We start from the raw sequence: 20,705 nt of genomic DNA, 5'->3' as shown, positions 1-20,705 counted from the left end.
TGAAGGGAAAGCTTTTAACTGGTACACACTGTTCACACCTATATTTCAAGTTTGGAAACGCATATTTTCAAGCAGCAATACAAAAAAGTATCCATGAAGAATGCATAATCTCTGAAAAAATTATGAAAACATCCCTGCTACCATTACATTTCTAAATACAAAACTTGACTACCATGTTTTGTTGCTTCTGTGTAGCGAGAGAAGTTCATTTTCAAAACAGATAAAATTCAGTCTTTAGGTGTGAATGGTATGAATGACAGTCTTTTTTTTTTTGTTTTGTTTTGTTTTTTTTTTTTTTCAATTTCTTAGTTGTTTTAGGATCCTTAAGCATGCAAGCCTCGGAGAGGAAGGCCCGACCAGGGCAGGGTTGGCTTTATGACATCCAGTTTAGGACAGAGCTGGGAAAGCCTCTGGGTCATCTACGTCAGGAGCAGAAGCACTTGACTGAAAGAGAAACATCACAGAGTTATTGCCTGCAGGCACAGGGGGCAGCACCTTGGGGCTGGAGCAATCACTACAAAAACAAGCTTTTTTTTTTATTTATTCCAAGTATTACAAAGCCTTCTATACTGTTTTTTTTATCTGGAGAGGAATTGTAGGCAAATTGATGTTTGCACAATTCTCTTTAAAAAGAGATCTCAGAATGGTCTGGGTTACAAAGGACCTTAAAGATCATGGAATTCCAACCATTCCTTCCCTGTGGAACAATCCTTACTGAGGGACAACTGAAAAGGCCCTTTCTGGAGCACAAATTCAGTTTTTCATGTTTAATTTTTCCCACTCAGAAATCAGAGGATTAAAGTAATTTTTGTGCCAAATTTTTCGCCCTAAAACTTCATACATTAGCCAAGGATCTCCTCAGCAGTTTTCTGAAAGGTTTTGCACCACATCTAAAAACCAGAGCAGAAATAAGAAAATTTCATACTCTTCACTTGGTCCTTGGAGAAGAATGGGAAGAGCCAAGATAGTGGAACTTCCTGTCATGGTATTAAGAAATATATCTAAAATTTATTTAGAATTTATTCTAAATAAATAATTTTATTTATTTATTTATCAAGAAATATATCTAAAATGAGAGGTGCATCAACACCTGTAGCTGCAGAGTCTCTGCCTTGCCTAAGACTCCACAGGCCACAAACCAGAATTAAAAAGTAAATTAAGCCACAGGATCTCCATTTGCTCAGCACACAAGAGCAGCAACAGCCAGAAGAAGGAGGGGAGTTTTGGTCCCTGATGCCAGGGAATGCTCCTGCAGAGCTCACCCACCTGGTTGGGCGTGTGGATCACATCAAACTCCTTGACCAACTGCAAGCAAACAAAAGCAACACAAAGTCAGGTGCAGGAAAGCTTGGAATTACTTTATGGCAGCATTCTTGAAGAGTATTAGTGAAAGAACTCAAACCAAGCCACCACTGTTTCATTTCAATTCCCTAAATATCCTGATGCTGTTGTCAGGAGAGAGCTTCCCAACTAATAAACTAAAATTTGGGAAGTCTGTGTCTGTGGAAGATCTGTGTGAAGGAAACCACAGCACACAGACTGAGCCCATTTTCCAACCAGTAACAATTTGACTGATGCCTTTAAGGCAAGTAAGTGATTCATAATAAATCAAATCTTCACTGTAGCTACACTGCAGTGCTTCAACTTCACATTTTGTCTCCCAAACCCCAACCAGTATTTTTTCAGGGTATTTATTCCCCTCATGCCTTAGCACCAAGGAAGGGAAAAAAGCAGGAAGAGCCGTGTTTGCAGCTGGGCAATGTGAATTCCTCAGGTTCAGGATGTGACGAGCAGCTGTACAAGCAGCCCCTCACCCCCAGTGTCGGATCTCAGGATCTCAGTCCTGAGGTGCCGGGCCACCGAGACCACCTTGGGGGTCTCGGGAGTCCTGGAATGTTCCAGAAGTGTCTGGTAGCTGGACTTTGACCCTACACAGGAGACGACAAGGATGAGGGCTTCACCGGGGTGAATGGTGAAGGGATCAGTTAATCAGAGGGTGAGACACAGGGTTTAGGATTTCTGTACAGGGGGGTTTAGAGGAGTAAGATGGAGGAATTGGGGCGTGTCCTGTCCTTCTTCTTCTTCCCCTTCTCCTCCATCTTCTTTGGCCACAGTGGCACCTTTAGATTGGTCATTACTGAGAGTGCACCGAGTTATAAGAATAAATGGTATTGGGGAAAAATGATAAATATTGTACACGTAACCATGGGTATAAAGATACGTGGCTGTCCGGAGGGCAGCACAGTGTGCCCATGGCTGGCTGCTGAGCAGAGCTCTGTTCAGCTGAAAGAACATCTTTTAGATAAACAATTAATAAACATAAAAACTGAAAGAAGAACTGAAGCCTCTTCTCGTCCTTCGATACGCGGCTGCCCCAAGGCCACCCCGGGCCTTTCCAGGCCATCCAAACAGCCGAGATAACCCGACACCCCAGCAGGTCACCAAGCACACACAGTGTCCATAACCAGCACTGGTGCTGCTGCTCTGGCACCACCTCGGGCACCTCGTGGTACATTCACACCTGTGCACGCTGCAAAGTCATTGCCCAGGTTCAGACACAGACACAGACACTCTAAAAATCCACCCTCCCTTTTTTGGGTTTGGTGGCAGAACTGCTGAAACCTTTTGTGCTAAGAGTCTGGGTTAAAGTCAGCTTTGCACAGAAGGGTTTTCACTTGGCTTTAAAACACGCTGCTGGCTGGGAGAGCATTTCCCCGGGGAAAAGGAAGATGGCAGCGGGATGGGAAGAGGAAGGTGCCAGCAGGATGGGAAGAGGAAGAGATGCCAGCGGGACGGGGAGAAGGAAGATGGCAGCAGGATGGGAGAAGGAAGATGGCAGCGGGACGGGGAGAAGGAAGATGGCAGCGGGATGGGAGAAGGAAGATGGCAGCAGGATGGGAGAAGGAAGATGGCAGCAGGATGGGAGAAGGAAGATGGCAGCGGGACGGGAAGGGGAAGAGATGCCAGTGGGACGGGAAGAGGGAAGGTGCCAGCAGGAAGGGGAAGGTGCCAGCGGGACGGGAAGGGGAAGGTGCCAGCGGGACGGGAAGGGGAAAGGTGCCAGCGGGACGGGAAGGGGAAAGGTGCCAGCGGGACGGGAAGAGAGAAGGTGCCAGAGGGACAGGAAGGGGAAGAGATGTCAGCGGGACGGGAAGGTGCCAGCGGGATGGGAAGGAGAAGGTGCCAGCAGGTCGGAAGGTGCCAGCGGGACGGGAAGAGGGAAGAGGTGCCAGCAGGTCGGGAAGGTGCCAGCGGGACGGGAAGGTGCCAGCAGGTCGGGAAGGTGCCAGCGGGACGGGAAGGTGCCAGCGGGACGGGAAGGTGCCAGCGGGACGGGAAGGTGCCAGCGGGACGGGAAGGTGCCAGCGGGATGGGAAGGGGAAGGTGCCAGCAGGTCGGGAAGGTGCCAGCAGGTCGGGAAGGTGCCAGAGGGACGGGCAGTGAGTGCCCCATCCCTGGGTGGGCAGTGCTCACCTTGTCGGTCCTGCCCCCACGGCTGGCCCTGCCCCCGCGGCCCCGGCCGCCCCTGCCCCCTCTGCCGCCGCGCCCGGGGCGGCCCAGGTCTCCAAAGTTGATCTCCAGCTGGGATGTGATGTCGTTGGCCGGCTTGCGGAAGTGGTGATCCATGACCGAGTCCTCAGCGTGAGCCTGCAATGGCACAAATCCATCAGCCGGGAACAGCAGCAAATCCCCTCCTGGGCACTGCAGCTGGGCCCTGCCAGGCACAGCCCCCAGCAAATCCCCTCCTGGGCACTGCAGCTGGGCCCTGCCAGGCACAGCCCCCAGCAAATCCCCTCCTGGGCACTGCAGCTGGGCTCTGCCAGGCACAGCCCCATCACCCACTCCTGCTTTTCCCTTGGCAAACTTGCAATTTCTTAGCAGCCAAAGTATTTTGCCTTTGCAAGATAATTCATGAGCTCTCACAATCACTGAGGTTGGAAAAGTCCTCCAGATTGAGTCCAACCTGTGCCCAATCCCCATTTTGTCACCAGCCCACATCCAGTCCTTCCCTGGACACAGCCAGGGATGGGCACTCCAAACCTCCCTGGACAGCTCCTTCCAGTGCCTGACCTCTCCTTTTCCAAGGGGAAATCCTTCCCAAAATTCCACCACAGCAACATGTCCTTAATCCCAGACCACACTGGCTATTACCAACCCAGTACAGAAGTTCATGTTGCAGCAACTCCCATTTTGTGTCCCGGTTCCATCAATTCCTTCCATTCTTTTTCCACTCTTGGTCACCCCACCCTGATTTTTCTCCCTGAGCATTTACACTTTTTTTATTTCAGCCCTTGATAAATATTTAAGGCTATTTAGGGATCTGCTGAGAATCCCTCCCTGCTCTGCACTCACTTTAACAGCAAATGAGGCACAGAAAGCTCCAACACAAGGAGCTGAAGGAGCTAAAACACAACAGTCTCAGCAGTGACACTGGAAAATGTGGATCTCAGCACCTTTGCCAGGATATTCCCTCACTGGTGTGTTCCCAGTGTGTTTGGTGGAAAGCTGAGCCTGGAGGAGCAAGAGATGCTCCCAGGAGTTACCCACAGCAGCAACCCTGGAAAATTTCAGTTACACACTGAACCACCAGGTGCTTTTAAAGCAGTTATTTCTCCTATTTTACACAAATATTTTTTCCACGTGCAAGGCAGTTTTTGGCATCCAGGATAATACAAAGAATGTAAAACCCTGCCTATCACAGCTCAACCATGGTGTTCTGCAAACTTGACAACATCCAAACGTTCCTCCCCTGCAAGCCCCAGCTCCTGGCACAGCACTCATCAATTCCCTGCTTTTCCTACACAAATGCCACGTGCAGGCTCGAGCTTCCCAACTCCAACTGACTTTTCTGCTGCAGTTACACAACACTCGGACTTTCAAAGGCAACACGTTGTGCAATTAAGCCCTGTGATCTTTAATTACCAAGGCCGCCAGGGGATGGAGAGGTCTGGAGCCAAAGCTGCTGCCAGGGATTCCATGGGTGCTTCCCAATATCCCATCTATCCCTGCCATTCCCCCCTGTCCTCTCCCTGAATCCCCAGTTTGATCCAAAATATCCCTTCCCTGCTGCTTTATTTCCACTGAGATTCTATTTCCAACTACTGCTAGCCATGTGGTAATTCCTTTTCCTGGGATTACAAGGAGTGGTGGGATCAGTGGATTTGTGCAGTATTTTTGTGCATTTCCATCCCCTATGCTGTTTTTATTTAAAAACAAATCACTAGTTTACTAAAAATTTTGGTGTAACCACTGAACCAACCATTGCAAATTCTCTATGTAACCTGATGACTCCTCTATCCAAAGGAATTAAAGGTCATTTAAAACTCCAATAAAAGACTTGGCACATTGTCCTCAGCCTCCTCCATCACTGGGGTGATAAGTCAGACATCCTGAACAAGTTGCTTATCCTGAAAAATCTGGGGAAACATTAAATTTCTGATCACTTCTTGAAGGCAGTGCTGCCCTTAAGAGTCTTGGGGAAGGCTGTCAAAAATTAAGAACAAACTACCAAGAGAGCCAAAGCAGACAATGAGAGATGGAAAAACAGCAGCAACAAAAAAATAGATACTCATGATAGAAGCTCTTATGGTGAGGTTTGAAACCAGCAGGATGAGCAGCAAGGGGACCAAAGCCATGCTGGGTGCTGGAAGGTGCACAGTGAGACAACAGGCATGGACAGAAAAGCTCCATGATCAGTAAAACTCTTTCTTTTGGGCAGTTTTCAATATCCAAAGGCTCCCTGCTGAAGGGGCTGATGCTCACAGCAGGTATCAGCAGTGCCACAGAAAGGATCAGTACCTCATGTGAATCCAGCAGACTCCCCTGCATTTCTGTCATCACCTTTGTCTGCTGACAGTTGTGTGTCCACGCCAAGTGACAAAGGGAGAAAACAAAAGGGAGAAATGAGACTCAGCTACACACAGGAACAACAGGTAATCAGGTCACAGGAGCTGCTGGTACAGAGGGCACTGAGCACATGGAGCAGCACAGGGAGCAGCCGTGCACGCAGCCACAGCCAGCACGGCATGGAGGTGCCAAGGGTGGAGACAAGAGAAAGCTCAGGTGGACACCAAAAACTGCTCAGATGGACACCAAAAACTGCTCAGATGGACACCAAAAACTGCTCAGATGGACACCAAAACACTGCTCAGATGGACACCAAAACAAAGCTCAGGTGGACACCAAAAACCAGCTCAGGTGGACACCAAAAACCAGCTCAGGTGGACACCAAAGCAAAGCTCAGGTGGACACCAAAGCAAAGCTCAGGTGGACACCAAAGCAAAGCTCAGGTGGACACCAAAAACTGCTCAGATGGACACCAAAAACCTGCTCAGGTGGACACCAAAAACCTGCTCAGGTGGACGCCAAAGCAAAGCTCAGATGGACGCCAAAACAAAGCTCAGGTGGACACCAAAACAAAGCTCAGGTGGACACCAAAACACAGCTCAGGTGGACACCAAAACACAGCTCAGATGGACACCAAAACAAAGCTCAGGTGGACACCAAAACAAAGCTCAGATGGACACCAAAACAAAGCTCAGATGGACACCAAAACAAAGCTCAGGTGGATGGACATCAATAAAAAGCTCAGGAGGACACCAAAGAAAAAGCTCAGTGGATGGACACCACAGACAAAGCTCAGTGGATGGACACCACAGACAAAGCTCAGTGGATGGACACCAAAGACAAAGCTCAGTGGATGGACACCAAAGACAAAGCTCAGTGGATGGACACCAAAGACAAAGCTCAGGTGGATGGAAACCAAAGACAAAGCTCAGGTGGATGGAAACCAAAGACAAAGCTCAGTGGATGGAAACCAAGAAAAAGCTCAGTGGATGGACACCAAAGACAAAGCTCAGGCGGATGGACATCAATAAAAAGCTCAGGAGGACACCAAAGAAAAAGCTCAGTGGATGGAAACCAACAAAAAGCTCAGTGGATGGACACCAAAGACAAAGCTGAGTGGATGGACAGCAGAAGGCTGCCCAGGAGCTGCAGGAAGCCCTGGCACAGAGCACACGTGCAGGCTGCTCTCCAGCACAGCCACACGTCAGGCACAGAGGTGCAAGAGCTGGGATGTTTGAATCACTGCTCATGGAAATCCTCCTGCAGAGTCCTCATTCAGGAGTCACTGCTCCCAACTCTGAGGAGATGAATCATTCTTTTCCAAAATACATTTCCCAATCTCCCAGTGCAAGCTCCTCTACGGAAGGATTGGATTAGTGAGGAGGTTTGAAGAGGCACAGCAGGCATAGTGTTCTACTGGGTATCAGCTTTTCCCTGGATTCCGTTTTTGGGATGAATTTTAGGATCTATGCACAATATTACTCATTCCTGGCTTTTTTGGTAGGAACTGAAGACTCAAGGCTCTAAAGCAGCTGCAGAGAAAAAGAGGAGCTCTGTGCTGTGGGATAACCCTTGTCCTGGGAAGAGGCTCCTTGGAGCAGGGCTGCTGGATGTCACATTAAAGCAGCAAAAACCTGAGGCAGAACTGAGTCCATTCTGTCAGCACCTGCAGAGTAAAGGGGAACACAGGAAAACCTCAGGCAGGAGGAAAAGGAGAACAGCTCCTTCCCAAGCATGAGCAGCAGCACAGCCTCATTCTCCCTTTTCCAGGCTCCTGGGGCATCTCCAAGGAGTTTCCAAGCTCCAGGAATGCAGGTGCCCATCACACCACCTCAGATTTCTGACAGATCATCGGGGCACACAGGGTTTTCAGCCATCAGAGTATAGATTTGGGGCTAAAACCAAAATTTAATCGCTTCCACACATCATCTCCTTCTTACCAATAAGAATCAGAGAAACCTGAATTTCTTGACTCCTAAGTACATCCAAGAGGACAAAGAGAGGAAACACGAGGTGATTGGTGGTTTTTTAAAACATGTTGCCTTCTAAAGCTGCTCACAAAGGAGCTGCAGTGGAAGCTTTCCTAAGGCCTGTATTATAGAGCTATTCTCCTGTAATCCTGAGAGCAAATCCCCACACTGCTTCCCATGGGAGCAGGGAACAATGAGGAAGGGAGATGGGGACACACATCTGCTGGCTGGACAATAAAGCAGCCTAAAGGCAGCTCAGTTTGAAGGCACATTTGTTAATACCTCACTTTCATGCTTACGTAGCAAGAGGCTGTTACGTTCTTATGTGATGGTGCTAAAAATATCCAACTTGTTTATTTGAGAAGTTCACCTCTTAAATAGAACAATCTACTAATTATGTCAGGTCTTCATGGTAGTAATTTGATTATTCACAGTTTTTCTTCAGATTTTTTGTTATTGTTTTTGCTTGGTTGTTGTTTTTTGGTTTTTGGTTTTTTAACTGATTCAGTTTTCAAATGGAAAATACAGTCTGGATTTTTCAAGCCTCTAAATTTCTCACAAGTAGCATCACCTTTACTATCAAATAGGCTCATATATTAAAAAAAGTGCTCTCAAATGAGTAAATGTCAAATAAATCTGATTCAGAGAGACTGAGGGAATTTGAAGAACTCCAGGTTTAGTAAATCTTGGTAAAGTACATAAATACTTCTGTTTAACACATTCTTTCAGCACACAGCACCATGAAATGTAACTCAAATTCCCTTTTCTAGCCAAGGCAGAGAAAGCAGCATTTAGTGAACACTTCAGAGCAGACACAGCCATGCAATCACCCCAAGGACTGTCCCACTGTGCCACCAAGTCACCCTCACTGGGAGCCCAAGGGAGCAGAAATGGAATTTTCACTGAACTCTGAGCAGTGCCCCCACCCTGAATCACATCCCAGCTCCCGGGATAAAAACTGGCAAGGTGTGAAAAAGCAGGGACACATTTTAGAGAGCAAACAGAGAATTACACACTATCCAGCCACTTCAAAGGACTCAGCACCATCAGTATACAAAGTTGCTGCCACCAATCTCTTAAGTGAGCTACTTAACATATTACAGAGTGCTAGAAACAAAGATTAGAACCAAAGATTAGCACAGCCCTGCATTAAAAAACAAGAGCTCTCAGCACTTCCCTCCCTGGTGCATCTCCCCTTGCCACTCTTGGAACAGAATAATGAACATTATGCAATGCCTGAAATGAGAAACTACAAATTGAAAGCAATTCTACAGCAGCTCAGCTGAGTGTCACATCAATCATTCCAAGTGCTTGTCTGTGTCACAGCACTAAGGGAGGAGACACCCACAGCCCCAATTTCAGATGCACAGTTGGGTTGAAGGTCTCTGAGGCATGACCAGTCTTCCTTCAAGCTGACACCATGGACCTGGGTACTGCAGAGCAGATGCTAAATAACACCAGCTGCCTTTTTTAGGAAGCAGCCTTGACAACATTCCCCTGAAACTCCCACCACGAGGCAATGCTTCCAAAGCTAAGGGCACAGCTCAGCTCCTGAAGCCAACCACAGCCACAATGGCCACTTGTGCTACTGCAGCACTTCAGTGCTGCTAAAAAATGTTGCTCATGTGAACAAGAATGAAGTTCAAATTAAAATGCTGCTCCCACTTTCTAAACTTCCAACAACATGTCAGCATCACCCAGAATGGAGCTTCCACTCTAAAAAATGCTCATCAACAGCAACACCTTCACAAGGTGGACACTCCAAGCATGGACAGGCACTTTACCTCCTCACTCTTTGACTTGTGGAGCACAAATCCTTTTTTCCACTGCCCATCAGCTCCCTCGTTGGGTTTGCGGATGTTGAACTCGACTTTTGCACGATCCTTGCTTTGAATGGCTTTCCACTCATCCAGGGTCATCTCCTTGGGGCCTTCCTCCTTCACCTCTTCAACCTCATTCTCCCTGTGGTCAATTCATGCAGATCATGGTCACAACTGAGGATTTACACTCTGCATACAATTCCAAACCCATTTGCTGGCTGCTACCAGATTATAAATTATTATTATTATAAATTGAATTTTGCCAAGGATTTAGCAGTTAAGGGGTGAAAATATGAACACCACTTCCACCACAGGAAAATTCATCTCCTTCAGAGGGAGTGCCAAAAAAAATTCCACCCAGCCACTTCTGAGCACAGCAAAATGTTAAAATTAAAATTGACCCATGCCATCACATATCCACATTGCTGTCAATTTTATTTCCAAATCTGAAAGCCCAGCTTCTGGTATGACTTGTTTGGAGCTCCTTCCCCCCTTTTTGAAATCCATCTTTGATAAACATTCAAGTCAAGGCAGTGAGAACTCATTCTTCCCACAGCTTTCAAGCTTTTTAGTATTTTAAAAACCAGAATTTAAGCAGCTTTGGATAATTTGCTTCCTTTGTTGAATCAAAGACAAATATTCAAACAAGTTTTACTTCCAGCTAATTTGGAAAAGTAACTTCACACACATTGTGAGATACAGCACATCTCCCTTGTGCCAAAGGCTATTTTCAAGTAAAACACACAACCACTGTGCTCAATAACAGATCATATTCCAGCTACTGGAAGCCTCTGGTCATTGTTCAGTGTGTTTATGCAACTGAATTTCTGATTTATAGGAAACCAATACTGTGTATGTGCAGCAAAAAGATCATGCAAGCCTCAATTTCAAAGGTTTTCATTTGGCAGCCATTAATTTTGAACAACAATGCAAAGGTTTTATGTCAAAATAACTGTATTTCAACTTTTTCTCACTGTGTAGGGGAGAATGATTTTTGACACGGGATGTAATCAGAATTTGTTTTGTTGGAGCCAAAGTTTGTTTTACTGCAGTAAAACATCCTACAGTTCTGCTGAAACTCCGAGAACAAAGATCCACATAAAATCAATTAAAGTCACCCATGTGGAGATGCTTTTCTGTAGAGAGAAACTTTTCAGCAAGGCAACCAAGCCATGGCAAACACCTTAGGAATCATTAGGAACAAGTACTTCAAAATTCTGTTTGCCAGTTTTTGAGTCCTCTGCAAAGCCCACTCCTCATTAAAATACAACATTAGTCACACTAGGCTACCATAAAATTTTGTATTGTATTTTTACATCAGCTCAGTATCAGTAAGGCTCCTTCTGCTTCTCTGGTTACTCTTTCATTCACGCAGTCCCTGCTTCCTCCTGTAACAGTGTCCAAGTGAGATGGGAAGAGAACCAGGTAACTTTGAAAACTGCCTGGACAATCAAAGATACAACTTTTCTCCTACAGCTCAGTCACACAGTCTCCAAGGCTGTTCTGGAAAATTAAGTTTAAAAAGTTGCCTTCCACTGGCATTTCTGTCCCATTTGCTTGGTGCTGCTACCTAGTCTGAGCACAGACACTTTTGGATTTGGAATCTGGAGCTGCAATCTCAAGACCCAGAGTGTATAAGAAATTATTATTAATAAGTAAATAAATGTGAAAGAGCCTGCAGGACTCCAAGGAATGGTTAAAAGACAACAATTTCCAGACACAAGGTTTTTTAGGGAGACTCATTCAGCAGCACTGTGGATGATCTACTGATAATGTGAGTTTGGCCAAAGGGATGTGGAATAAATAGCAGAGGTTAAGGGGATGGAGCAGCACCTGTGAGGTAACCCAGGAGCCTGGAGAGGGGGGTACTCACTTGTTTTCAGAATCAGCAGGCGGATGCTCCTCTCCCTCCGGCGTTTCCTCAGTTACAGCTGACTGATCCAATTCACTGCAATTACATAACAGTGGGAGTTGGGCCTTTTTACAACTTCATCCCTCTTTAAAGCCATGTAAGATTAACAATCAAGATCTACTGTGGATTTACTGTTTCAGTAAGGATTGGTGCTCTCTCTGCCTTTTAAACCCTATGCTTTTCACTTAACTAATGGTTTTCTGCAATGCTTCCTACTACCCCTCCTGAAAGGCTCCCACTGTCCCTTCCAACACAAAATGGATTTGGGCATTAAAAATAGATCTCAATGGGGCAGCTGAATTTTTGTATTGCAAAATGCGTGCTTATTCTGATCCAAATTTACTAAAAGTAGAACAGTTTCATTTTAACCAAGAATTGTTACCAAACCAGCACAAGACCTCCCAAACTTCCCCAAAACTCTGGTTGAACAGTGAAGCTATTCTTATGCTACAAGAAATCACTGGGGTTTTAAACTCTGCAGAAGCGTGGCAAAAACCATGGAGATCAAAGGCAAAAATGCAGCTAAATCTGGGTGTTCTGCAAGCCATAATTAGGGCTGATTAACACAGTGCTAATGGTTTTCTGAGCAGTGACAGGATACTAACGTTAGCTCGTCTTTGACGGTTCCCCAGTTGTGTGATCCGCTGCCACCGCGCTTGTCCTCGTGCTTTAGGCCGCTGAAATGTGAATGTGAAACAGAACTAACAAAACTGAGTTAACATTATAGTGTCCAGACACAGAAATTCAAAAGATCAATTTTAAACAGGGGGCAGGGAGGTGAAGGAGAGCCACGAGGGACAGGAAAAGGCAAAGACTCACGATCTATCGCTGCCGCTGTGTCTGTCAAATTCCCGCTTGCCACGAGAGTCAAAGCCGTCGCCTCGGCCCATGCCGCGCCCACGGCCACGGCCCCGGCCCAGGCCGCCACGGCCACGCATGGGCCGGTCCAGGATGGGTCTGCACAGAACACACACGGGTCAGGATCCACCCCAAAACCACACAGCACCTCATGCCCTTGTCCTCTCTGAGGATTTTATTTACTTGGTTTTGCTTTGATTATTGCTGTCTGGAAGCTGGGTCAAGTGATTGGCCTCCAAAAATGTACAGTGTGCTTCATGGTCCTTTTTATCCCTGAGAACTTTACTTGTTTTTCCATTGATTTGTAGCTGGGTTTAGGCTCTAATTTCAGAGAAGTCTCTCCCCCATCCCTGGAAGTGTCCCAGGCCAGGTTGGAAGGGCTTGGAGTAACCTGGGATACTGGAAGGTGTCCCTGCCCATGGTGTCCCTTTAAGGTCCCTTCCAACCCAAACCATTCTGCGGTTCCATGATTTTAGAATCTGGAAACAAATACTCAGGATTGTTGTTTGTGTCTTCTGGCATTAATTCCAAAATTTAATCTTTGTATTCTGTTACATAATTAACTGATGTTAAAACTTCAACTAAACTCACTTTTATCCAACTTACTTTTAAAAGGATTTTAACTTTGGCAACTCAAACATTAATATTTGAACATTACTCAAATTCTGGCTGCCTCACAATACTCAAGACAGTTTAAATTTCACATACATCTAAGATGGCTTCACCACTTCCAGGTCTGAAGCCATTGCAGCCAGGGTGCAAACACCTACATGGACAAACTTCTCAGCTGTGCAAATTAAAGCCACAGCTGTAACAGCAAACAAATCTCATCCTGCAGGAAACAGCTATGTGTGGGTTCCCTTCCTGAGGTATCTGCTGTAGATGTAGAGAAATATGGTGAATATCTTGATTTAAACCATAATTCAGTTACACCTATGACCCTGTTCACACACATCACTCCCAGCCTATAACTTAAGTTTGCAAACAAATCCATGGCAAAGGGAAGTGTTCTCGCTTGCATGACAGGAATTCAATCTTGATTCAATCAGCTTTTTTACCTGAGCAGCAGAAGGCAGGACAGCCTGTCTGTCAGAGCTAGCAAAGCTGTTAATGAGCAAGACAAACTCTTACTTATCCACGGAGAACTCTCCTCCGTCGCCCTTGTCCTCGGCGGGTTTCTCGAAGCGGCGCTCGCGGGGAGGCCGTCGCTCGGGTCTCCTGTCGATGGGCTTGCCCTCGCCCTGCTGCTGCTGCTGCTGCTGCTGGTCAGGCCTCCTGCCAATCCTCCTTATCCCTGCAACATCAGGCCACACACATCAACGGAATGTGCAGTGCTGGGGACAGATACCAGCCCCGGGCAAACAAGCGGCAAGAGAAGTTTTATTGCTGCGTTAACTGAGCAGCCCCACTCCCACCTCACTCTTCTCGGCCCCTGTTTTACCCAGGATGTCAAACTAGGTTTGACTGTGAACTTGGGTAATCCCTAATGAAACAACAGGGTCAACTTTCAAACAAAGAGCAAGGTAAGCAGGATTTTATTACTGTTTTTTTCAATGAAAGGTGCTTTTCATGTGAAACAAGTGGGTTTCATGTGAAGAACAGCCAAACAAAGCGAGCATCACCTCACTGGCCCTAGGACCAGTCATCCTGTGCTGCTCCAACAGCTGGAGCCCACGGTCTTGGAGGTGCTTTCCAACGTGAATGACCCTGTGATTCTGCTCTTGGAAACTCTTGTGGGCAGCAGTGCCACCACCTGTCCTGCAGAGGTGCCACCTGCAGGTGCTGGTCAGTGACTAACCGGGCTCCTCACCCTCATGGATCCTCCCAGCCCAACATTCCCTGACAAAGATTCTCCTTCTGGTGCGCTCCACAAAATAGCTGAGAATCCACAGTGCCACCGAGCTGCCCAGCCTTCTTCCTCCCTGCCTAGGCCTCCTAAAAGGGTTTTTATTGCAAATAAAAACCTCCCGTGGGCATTCTCTTCTCTACCAAGCCCTCTCAAAGAGCTAACACAGTTTTCTTTTGCACTCATGTGAAAGGCCTTGTTTACTCTTCTTTAAAAGATGAGGACAAACACATTTCTTACACCGTTTTCTTGCCAAAGCACTGGCTCCAAAATTTAACAAACCAGCTTTTAAATTCAAAGCTGATTTTTAATTATTTTTTAAAGAATCGAGTTCCTGCCTAGCAAGCAATGTCAAATTTGGGTGGGGCCACAGAAGTTGCAGTTGTAATGATATCCAAGCCAACACACCCAGATGAACAATGCCTCCCTCACCTTCCAAGCCGTGTTTAACATGAAGTTTGCATGGCACACGGAGCTCCCCAAGCATTCCCGACTCCAAGGGGTTAAACCCAGCGGGCTGCACTGGGAGCAGGGCTCTCCAGCGGGGACGGGCATTCCCTGGGAGCAGGAGAAGCAGGGAGAGGAGCAGGCATGCTGCAGAACTGGAATGGAACAGCCACGGCTTCTGAATTTCGAGTTCAACGCCCTGCACTCAGAAAAACCCGGCTCCTGCTGAAGCCTAACCCAAAATACGAGTTATTTCTCAGCATCGCCAAGCTTTGAACTGCTAATTCAGCAGGCAAATCACTCGCAGCCTTATGGAGCAGTGGAATAGCTTAAAATACATTCGCACAGGAAACAAACCCTGGCATCGAGCACCTTTATGATGCCAGAACTGCAAAAACAGCCACGCACAAAAATAGACATTTTCAAACTTGACTTTGTTTACCACACTGCTACAACAGCAGCCCTGACTTTCTCTGTTTCACTACCACAACAGACCACGAAAATAGTTGTTTTTCACACTGCTCTTGAAAACAAGCTGTGAAAATCGGAAGAGGGGCTGCCCAAAGCCCTCCTCCTGCGGTGCCCCAGGTGTACCTCGTGGGGCAATCCCGCACCTCGCTAAGGCTTCCAGAGGACACACGTTTGGTGAACTGGGACTCCGGGCAAACCTTTGCATCCCTCACACAGAAAACGCTCCTAACGTTACTGAGCACGAGATCCACAAGCAAAGAGTATTTCTAAATTTGTCTTCTCACAAGGTGCTTTCGAATACTTACAATACCTACTTTCCAAAACGAGTAACATACTAAAATGATTTCTTTCCTTAACAGCATAAACCAGTGGAGAATCAGAACCACTCTGTAACATAAATGCGGAAGCATTAAGATGCTCTCATGCAGCACCGTGCTCTGTGAAAAGCTTGCTGAAATTGCACTTAACCTGTTATTTATTCCCTTGTTCCCACGTCACCTGCTGCCACCACACTCCGATGGGTTTTTTTTTTTTCCAAGGATTGCTTTGAGCCCGAGCTGTGACCCACCTGCCGAGCGCTGGAGCCGCTGCCCGCACGGGACGCCATGTGCCCACATCCCTCCCTGTCCATGCGGGGCCCGGCCTCCCAACTCCCAAAGCGTGTTCTCCAGTCTCTTTGTGCTTTAATTTCTTTTTTTCAGAAGTTTTTCATGTAAGATGTCATGAAAATTTAGAGAAACTAAGAATTCGTGCAAGTGGTTATTTAAATATAGATGAAAACAAGAAGATGGCTATCAACTTCTAGAACCCTAGAAAATGAGGCAAACGGATCTTGGGAAGCCCAGGAACTTCCAGATATCCTGTAAAATCCATCGGAGCCCCTGAAACACGAGTCAAGTTCAGGACACAAGGGTGGACGGGGCTTGGAGCAACCTGGCCTAGTGGAACAGCATGGGGTGAACGAGAAGGGCCTTTCCAACCCGAACCACTCCAGGATTCCATGTGCCGGTTTTATGGGATATCGGAAAGAATTTTTTCCCTGGGAGGGTGGGGAGACCCTGGTACAGGGTGCCCAGAGCAGCTGTGGCTGCTCCGGAATCCCTGGAAGCGCCCAAGGCCAGGCTGGACGCGGCTCGGAGCGGCCTGGGCCAGTGGAAGATGCCCTGTGGCAGGGATGGAACGGGATGGCCTCTCACATCCCTTCCAACGCGAGCCACCCCGCGATTCCCCTCACGGCTGGCCTTTCCCATTCCGCGTTACCCCTCTCCCTCCCGCGGGCACCGAGGCAGCCCCGGCCGCCCCGCACGCCCGACTCCATTTTGCGCGGGCCGAGCCGCGGGACACGTGGGGCCGGCCGAGCCCGGAGCCGCCGCCGCCGCGGGCGCCCCGGGCGGGCTCCCCGGGCGGGCTCCGCCATGCGCGGCCCCACGTGCGGCTCGGCCCGGCCCCTGCCCCCTCCGTGCGGCCCGGCCGACCCTCCCCGCCGATCCCCCGGCCCGCTCACCCTCCTTCCGCAGCGGCGCTCCGGGCTGGCCCCCGCCATCCTCCCGGCGGTCCCCGCCGGCGAAGGGCGGCAGCGGGTTCTTGCGCTCCTTCTGCGACTCCCTGCGCAGCTGCTTGGCCGCGCTGCCCGCGCCGCCGCCCGCCTGGCCTGCTCCGCCGGCCCCGCCAGAGGAGCCGCTCTGGGCGCCCGCCGGGCCGCGGGCCCCGCCGCCCGCTTGGCTCCCGCCGCCGCCGCCGCCGCTCTCCTTCCTCCGGCTCTCCGCCGCGCGCAACACCTCGAAGGGGTCGGACTCGTCATCGAAGAGCTGATCGAAGCGGTTGGTGACGACGCACCCGAAGCCCTCCTGCAGGTGTCCGGGCATGATGGGCCCCCGTCGGCGGGATCCTGCGCGGATGCTACCGGGCCCCCCGCGCCCTGCTCGCTGCCGCACAAGATGGCGGGCCCTAAGGAGACGCGCTTCTCTTCCGGCGCGGCCACATCCGGGCACCCCCACGGGGCGGGCGCTACAGCGCCGCCAGCGGCCGCGCCGCAAACTGCGCGCGCATTGTGTGAGGCGGGCGCGGGGTTTCCCGCCGTGGGCTCTACCATCGGGGAGAACGGGGGGGCTCCGCCCCGCCCCGCGCCCCCCCCGCCTCCCCCGTCGACCCCCGCGCCTCGCCCGCCGATGGTACCTCCCTCGTGAGGGCTCCCTCAGAAATAAAACCTAAATAAAGCGGAATTAAAAGATTTGGAGTTATTAACTAATAAAAGTTGATTTCCAGGCCTTGATCTGAAAGTTATGATAAGATTTGCCGCTTTCGTGGGCATTTCTGCTCGTCTAATTATCGGACGGGGGTAGCAGGTAGTGTGAAGCGGAGGTGGTAGATGTTTGTGGTATTAATACATATTAGCTGTATTAATACATATTAATATATTACATATATTAATACATACATGTTATCAATGTAGCAATATACAGTATAAATGAATACCGTATATATATTTCTACGTATAACAATATGTAATGTATAGTATATTATAATATCTATGGTAATGTATCATATGTAATACCAATCCATCATGCATAATACATAACATGCAATGCACACTTGATGTTAATATTAACATAATAACTATTGTATATTAATAGTAACATATTGATGTAATTATAGATCAGCATACCACTATTATAATATTGATATATTATAATATATATAGTAGTATCTGATTATAATCAAAAGGCATTATATCAAGAAATCAATATAAAACATAATATATAAAAAAACGTAATAAAGAGGCACATGTTTGACTTGTCCTTCAAAACACAATTTGATTGCTCACAGTTTATATCTCTAAGTCATCAGAACACTTTGGCACTTTGTCATAAAATAAACTTTGTGCCTCAGCAAGGATGTTATTTCCAATATTTGCTTTGCCTGCTCCAAGAAGCTTGAAATAATTGCTTTAAAAATTAACTTAATTGCATTTGTTCAGTTCTTGGATGCGTATTGCTCATAAATTCGAAACTCAACACCAACTGGTTTGGAAAACTCCAAAGTTTAGTTTGGAGTTTGGAAGTTTGGAATTTGGAAAATGCCAAAGCTTGGGGGTTTTAGTTCAGTTTCTTCAAATAAATGAATAAAGTTTTGGTTTCATGGATTGTTCTTCATTATATATTATGTGTTACGTTTCCCTGCAGTTCCACAGCTCCCCGTGCTCACTTTTGGGGAGGTTTTTGAGGAATCCCCTCCTGCGGTGACTCTGAGGGGGATTGCAGCAGCCCCCCCCTTCTGGGATATGAATAATCCCCATAAATTACACCCTAAGGACAGAACACGTTCTCTCAAAGCCTTTTAGGGATGAATCAGAGGACACCAAGCAGCACCTAATGGAAAGGACATTCCCAGGAAAAGCCTGGGCTCCCCGTCACACGCTCTGAGGCACATGGCACCACACGCAAGTTTTAGGGACAAAACAGCAACAATCCCCGCTCGGATCCCTGACGTGCTCCTGCCAGATGGCACCCGCAGCTTTATGGGAGGGGATTTGCTCAGGAAATGGGCTCTGAGGGCTGGGATTTGCAGCTCCAAGGGGAGGCAGAGCATCTGCCTGTTGTTGCTTTCCAAGGGGCTCCCCTGTGCTGCTGATATTCGCTCAGTACCCCACAGTTTTCCAATGTAAAAGGTTTGGGGTGACACTTTGGGTTAAACACATGCCAAACAGGACAAGGGGAAGGGTTTCCCTCTCCCAGGTGAGATATTGGGGAGGAATTCCTGGTTTTGAGGGTGGGCAGGCCCTGGCACAGGGTGCCCAGAACGGCTGTGGCTGCCCTGGATCCCTGGAATGTCCAAGGTTGGAGCAGCCTGGGACACTGGAAGGTGTCCCTGCCATGGTAGAACCAGACAGTCTGTAAGACCCTTTCCAACCCAAACCATTCCATTCTCTGATGAAAACAGGCTGGAGTGTTTAATACACAGAGGGAGATGGATCACCACATGAGCACAACCAGCAGAGGTGTGCATTCCGTGCAGCAGGAAGCAGGAATTGCACCTGCAGGAAGCTCCAGCTCTGCTCTGGAGTGTCACACGCCGTGCTTGCACGCTGCTGTTTGCATTAAAACGGCCCCACAATCAGCCACATGGGTCAAAAGTCCAAAACACAACGTTTTCCTCGAGTATAATTCACAGTTTTCAGGCACTTCCGCCCTCAAGACAACATTACCATTGCTGACATTAAAAAAAGGGTGTTTAAAGTATTTAAACTAAAAGGAATTCTTTGCACTGAGGGCAGATCCTAGTGCTGCATGCACGTAAGAGTCAATGCTCTCGTGAGGGACAAGGACAGGACAGAAGTCACCTGTGTTTAGGCCTAACTTGAAGATCAGCTCATTAATTGGCACGTTGAAATTGATGAGTTTTCCCCAGCAGACAGGCAGAGCCCTGCAGGAATCCCAGCCCACAGAGGACCAGGACACAGACCCACTGCAGCCTCCGAGGGGAGGATGGCTGGCAATGTCTGCACTCAGACAGCGAGGGGGTGATTAAAAACCAAAAACACGCAGAGATCCTCCAGGAGCTGCCACCAAAGGCCGGGCTGGCTCCTGCACAACAAACACGTGTGCTCCCCTTTCCCTGCGAGCAGCCTGGCGTTCCCAGCGGCCAGAGGAGCAGATTCCCAGGGCTATTTCTGGCTGGGACACGCAGGGCTATCCCACCTAAGGAGCTGCTCCCGAGCTGCTGCCCAAAAGAGGCCCGGAGAGCCTCCGGACACGCCGCGCTCCTCTGCTATTCCCAAGCTTTGCCAGCAGCTGTCAGCTGCCTGCTTAATAAGCAGGAATAGGAAATGCAGCAAGTTCGCAGCAGGGGGAAAAAGTGTCCAGCCGGGTTCCTGATCCATTCCAAAAGCATGGTTTTCCTAATTCTGGACTTTGTGAGTCTGGTCTGTGGGGTTTTCAGTTATTTCGCTCTCAGCATAGGCTGCCATAATAACTTATGGACAAGGAGGATGTTGCTTGGAGGTTTTTTTGGCAGGAATCTTCCCTTAGGTTGGATCTTGGATGTCTTTTCTGACTTTAATGGTTCTGTGATTCCGGGCCACGGGAAATACAGGGATTGCTTCCAAATAAAGTCAGCTATGGCTACGACTTCTGAGTGAGGAAAAATTCACATACATCACAGAGAAATGTAGCAACTTCTCAGCTTGCATGCACACACAGAGCCCTTCCGAGAAGAGCTCCCAGAATTAACCAGCACTGCCCAGCTGGACAGCAGGAACGAGCAGGGGAAGGCAGAGCTCACGAGGAGATCCACGATCTGCAACGCACATCTTTATCCTCCCACATATTCTGCTCATTTCAGCACATCGCCAGCTCTTTTATTTTTTTTAATATGGCAGAAAACGCAGCAGTTTCATTACGAGGAGGGCTGTAAACATGTGAATGACAGCAGAATTTCTGCCCTAAGTACGTGCAGTGAAAAACGCCCTCCCACAGCATTGCTCCCTGCTTTAAAATGTGCACAGACAAGCGAAGCAAATCATGCAGACACAGAAC

The 20,705-nt window shown here is 48.2% G+C and overlaps 1 protein-coding gene across 2 annotated transcripts; it reads right to left on the bottom strand.

Moving 5' to 3' along the window:
• Positions 1-17,171, bottom strand: SERBP1 (SERPINE1 mRNA binding protein 1). 2 transcript variants are annotated; one of them, XM_074545592.1, is made up of 9 exons: positions 16,676-17,171; positions 13,539-13,701; positions 12,369-12,506; positions 12,155-12,250; positions 11,511-11,585; positions 9,602-9,779; positions 3,475-3,648; positions 1,267-1,305; positions 1-444 (listed from the first exon to the last, which is right to left on the bottom strand). In XM_074545592.1, exons 1-9 carry the CDS (start codon positions 17,034-17,036, stop codon positions 388-390), a joined length of 1,281 nt encoding a protein of 426 aa, XP_074401693.1. In that variant the 5' UTR covers positions 17,037-17,171; the 3' UTR covers positions 1-387. The 2 variants fall into 2 exon arrangements, with proteins under 2 accessions (XP_074401693.1, XP_074401694.1); XM_074545593.1 differs by having other exon boundaries at positions 12,155-12,226.
• Positions 17,172-20,705: the final 3,534 nt, after the last annotated feature.

This window comes from Zonotrichia albicollis, chromosome 8, assembly GCF_047830755.1.
Source record: "Zonotrichia albicollis isolate bZonAlb1 chromosome 8, bZonAlb1.hap1, whole genome shotgun sequence".
Lineage (NCBI taxonomy): Eukaryota > Metazoa > Chordata > Aves > Passeriformes > Passerellidae > Zonotrichia > Zonotrichia albicollis.
Note: the sequence above shows the minus strand (reverse complement) of the source record. Positions and strands in the feature narration are given on the sequence as shown.

Excerpts from the sequence above, each read along its gene's own strand:
- SERBP1 (XM_074545592.1), bottom strand. The coding sequence starts at position 17,036 with ATGCCCGGACACCTGCAGGAGGGCTTCGGGTGCGTCGTCACCAACCGC. Across the intron at positions 12,507-13,538 it reads GGAGAGTTCTCCGTGGATAA|ACCCATCCTGGACCGGCCCA; the intron begins GTAAGAGTTTGT and ends TGTTCTGTGCAG. Across the intron at positions 1,306-3,474 it reads GTGGGGGCAGGACCGACAAG|TTGGTCAAGGAGTTTGATGT; the intron begins GTGAGCACTGCC and ends GTTTGCTTGCAG.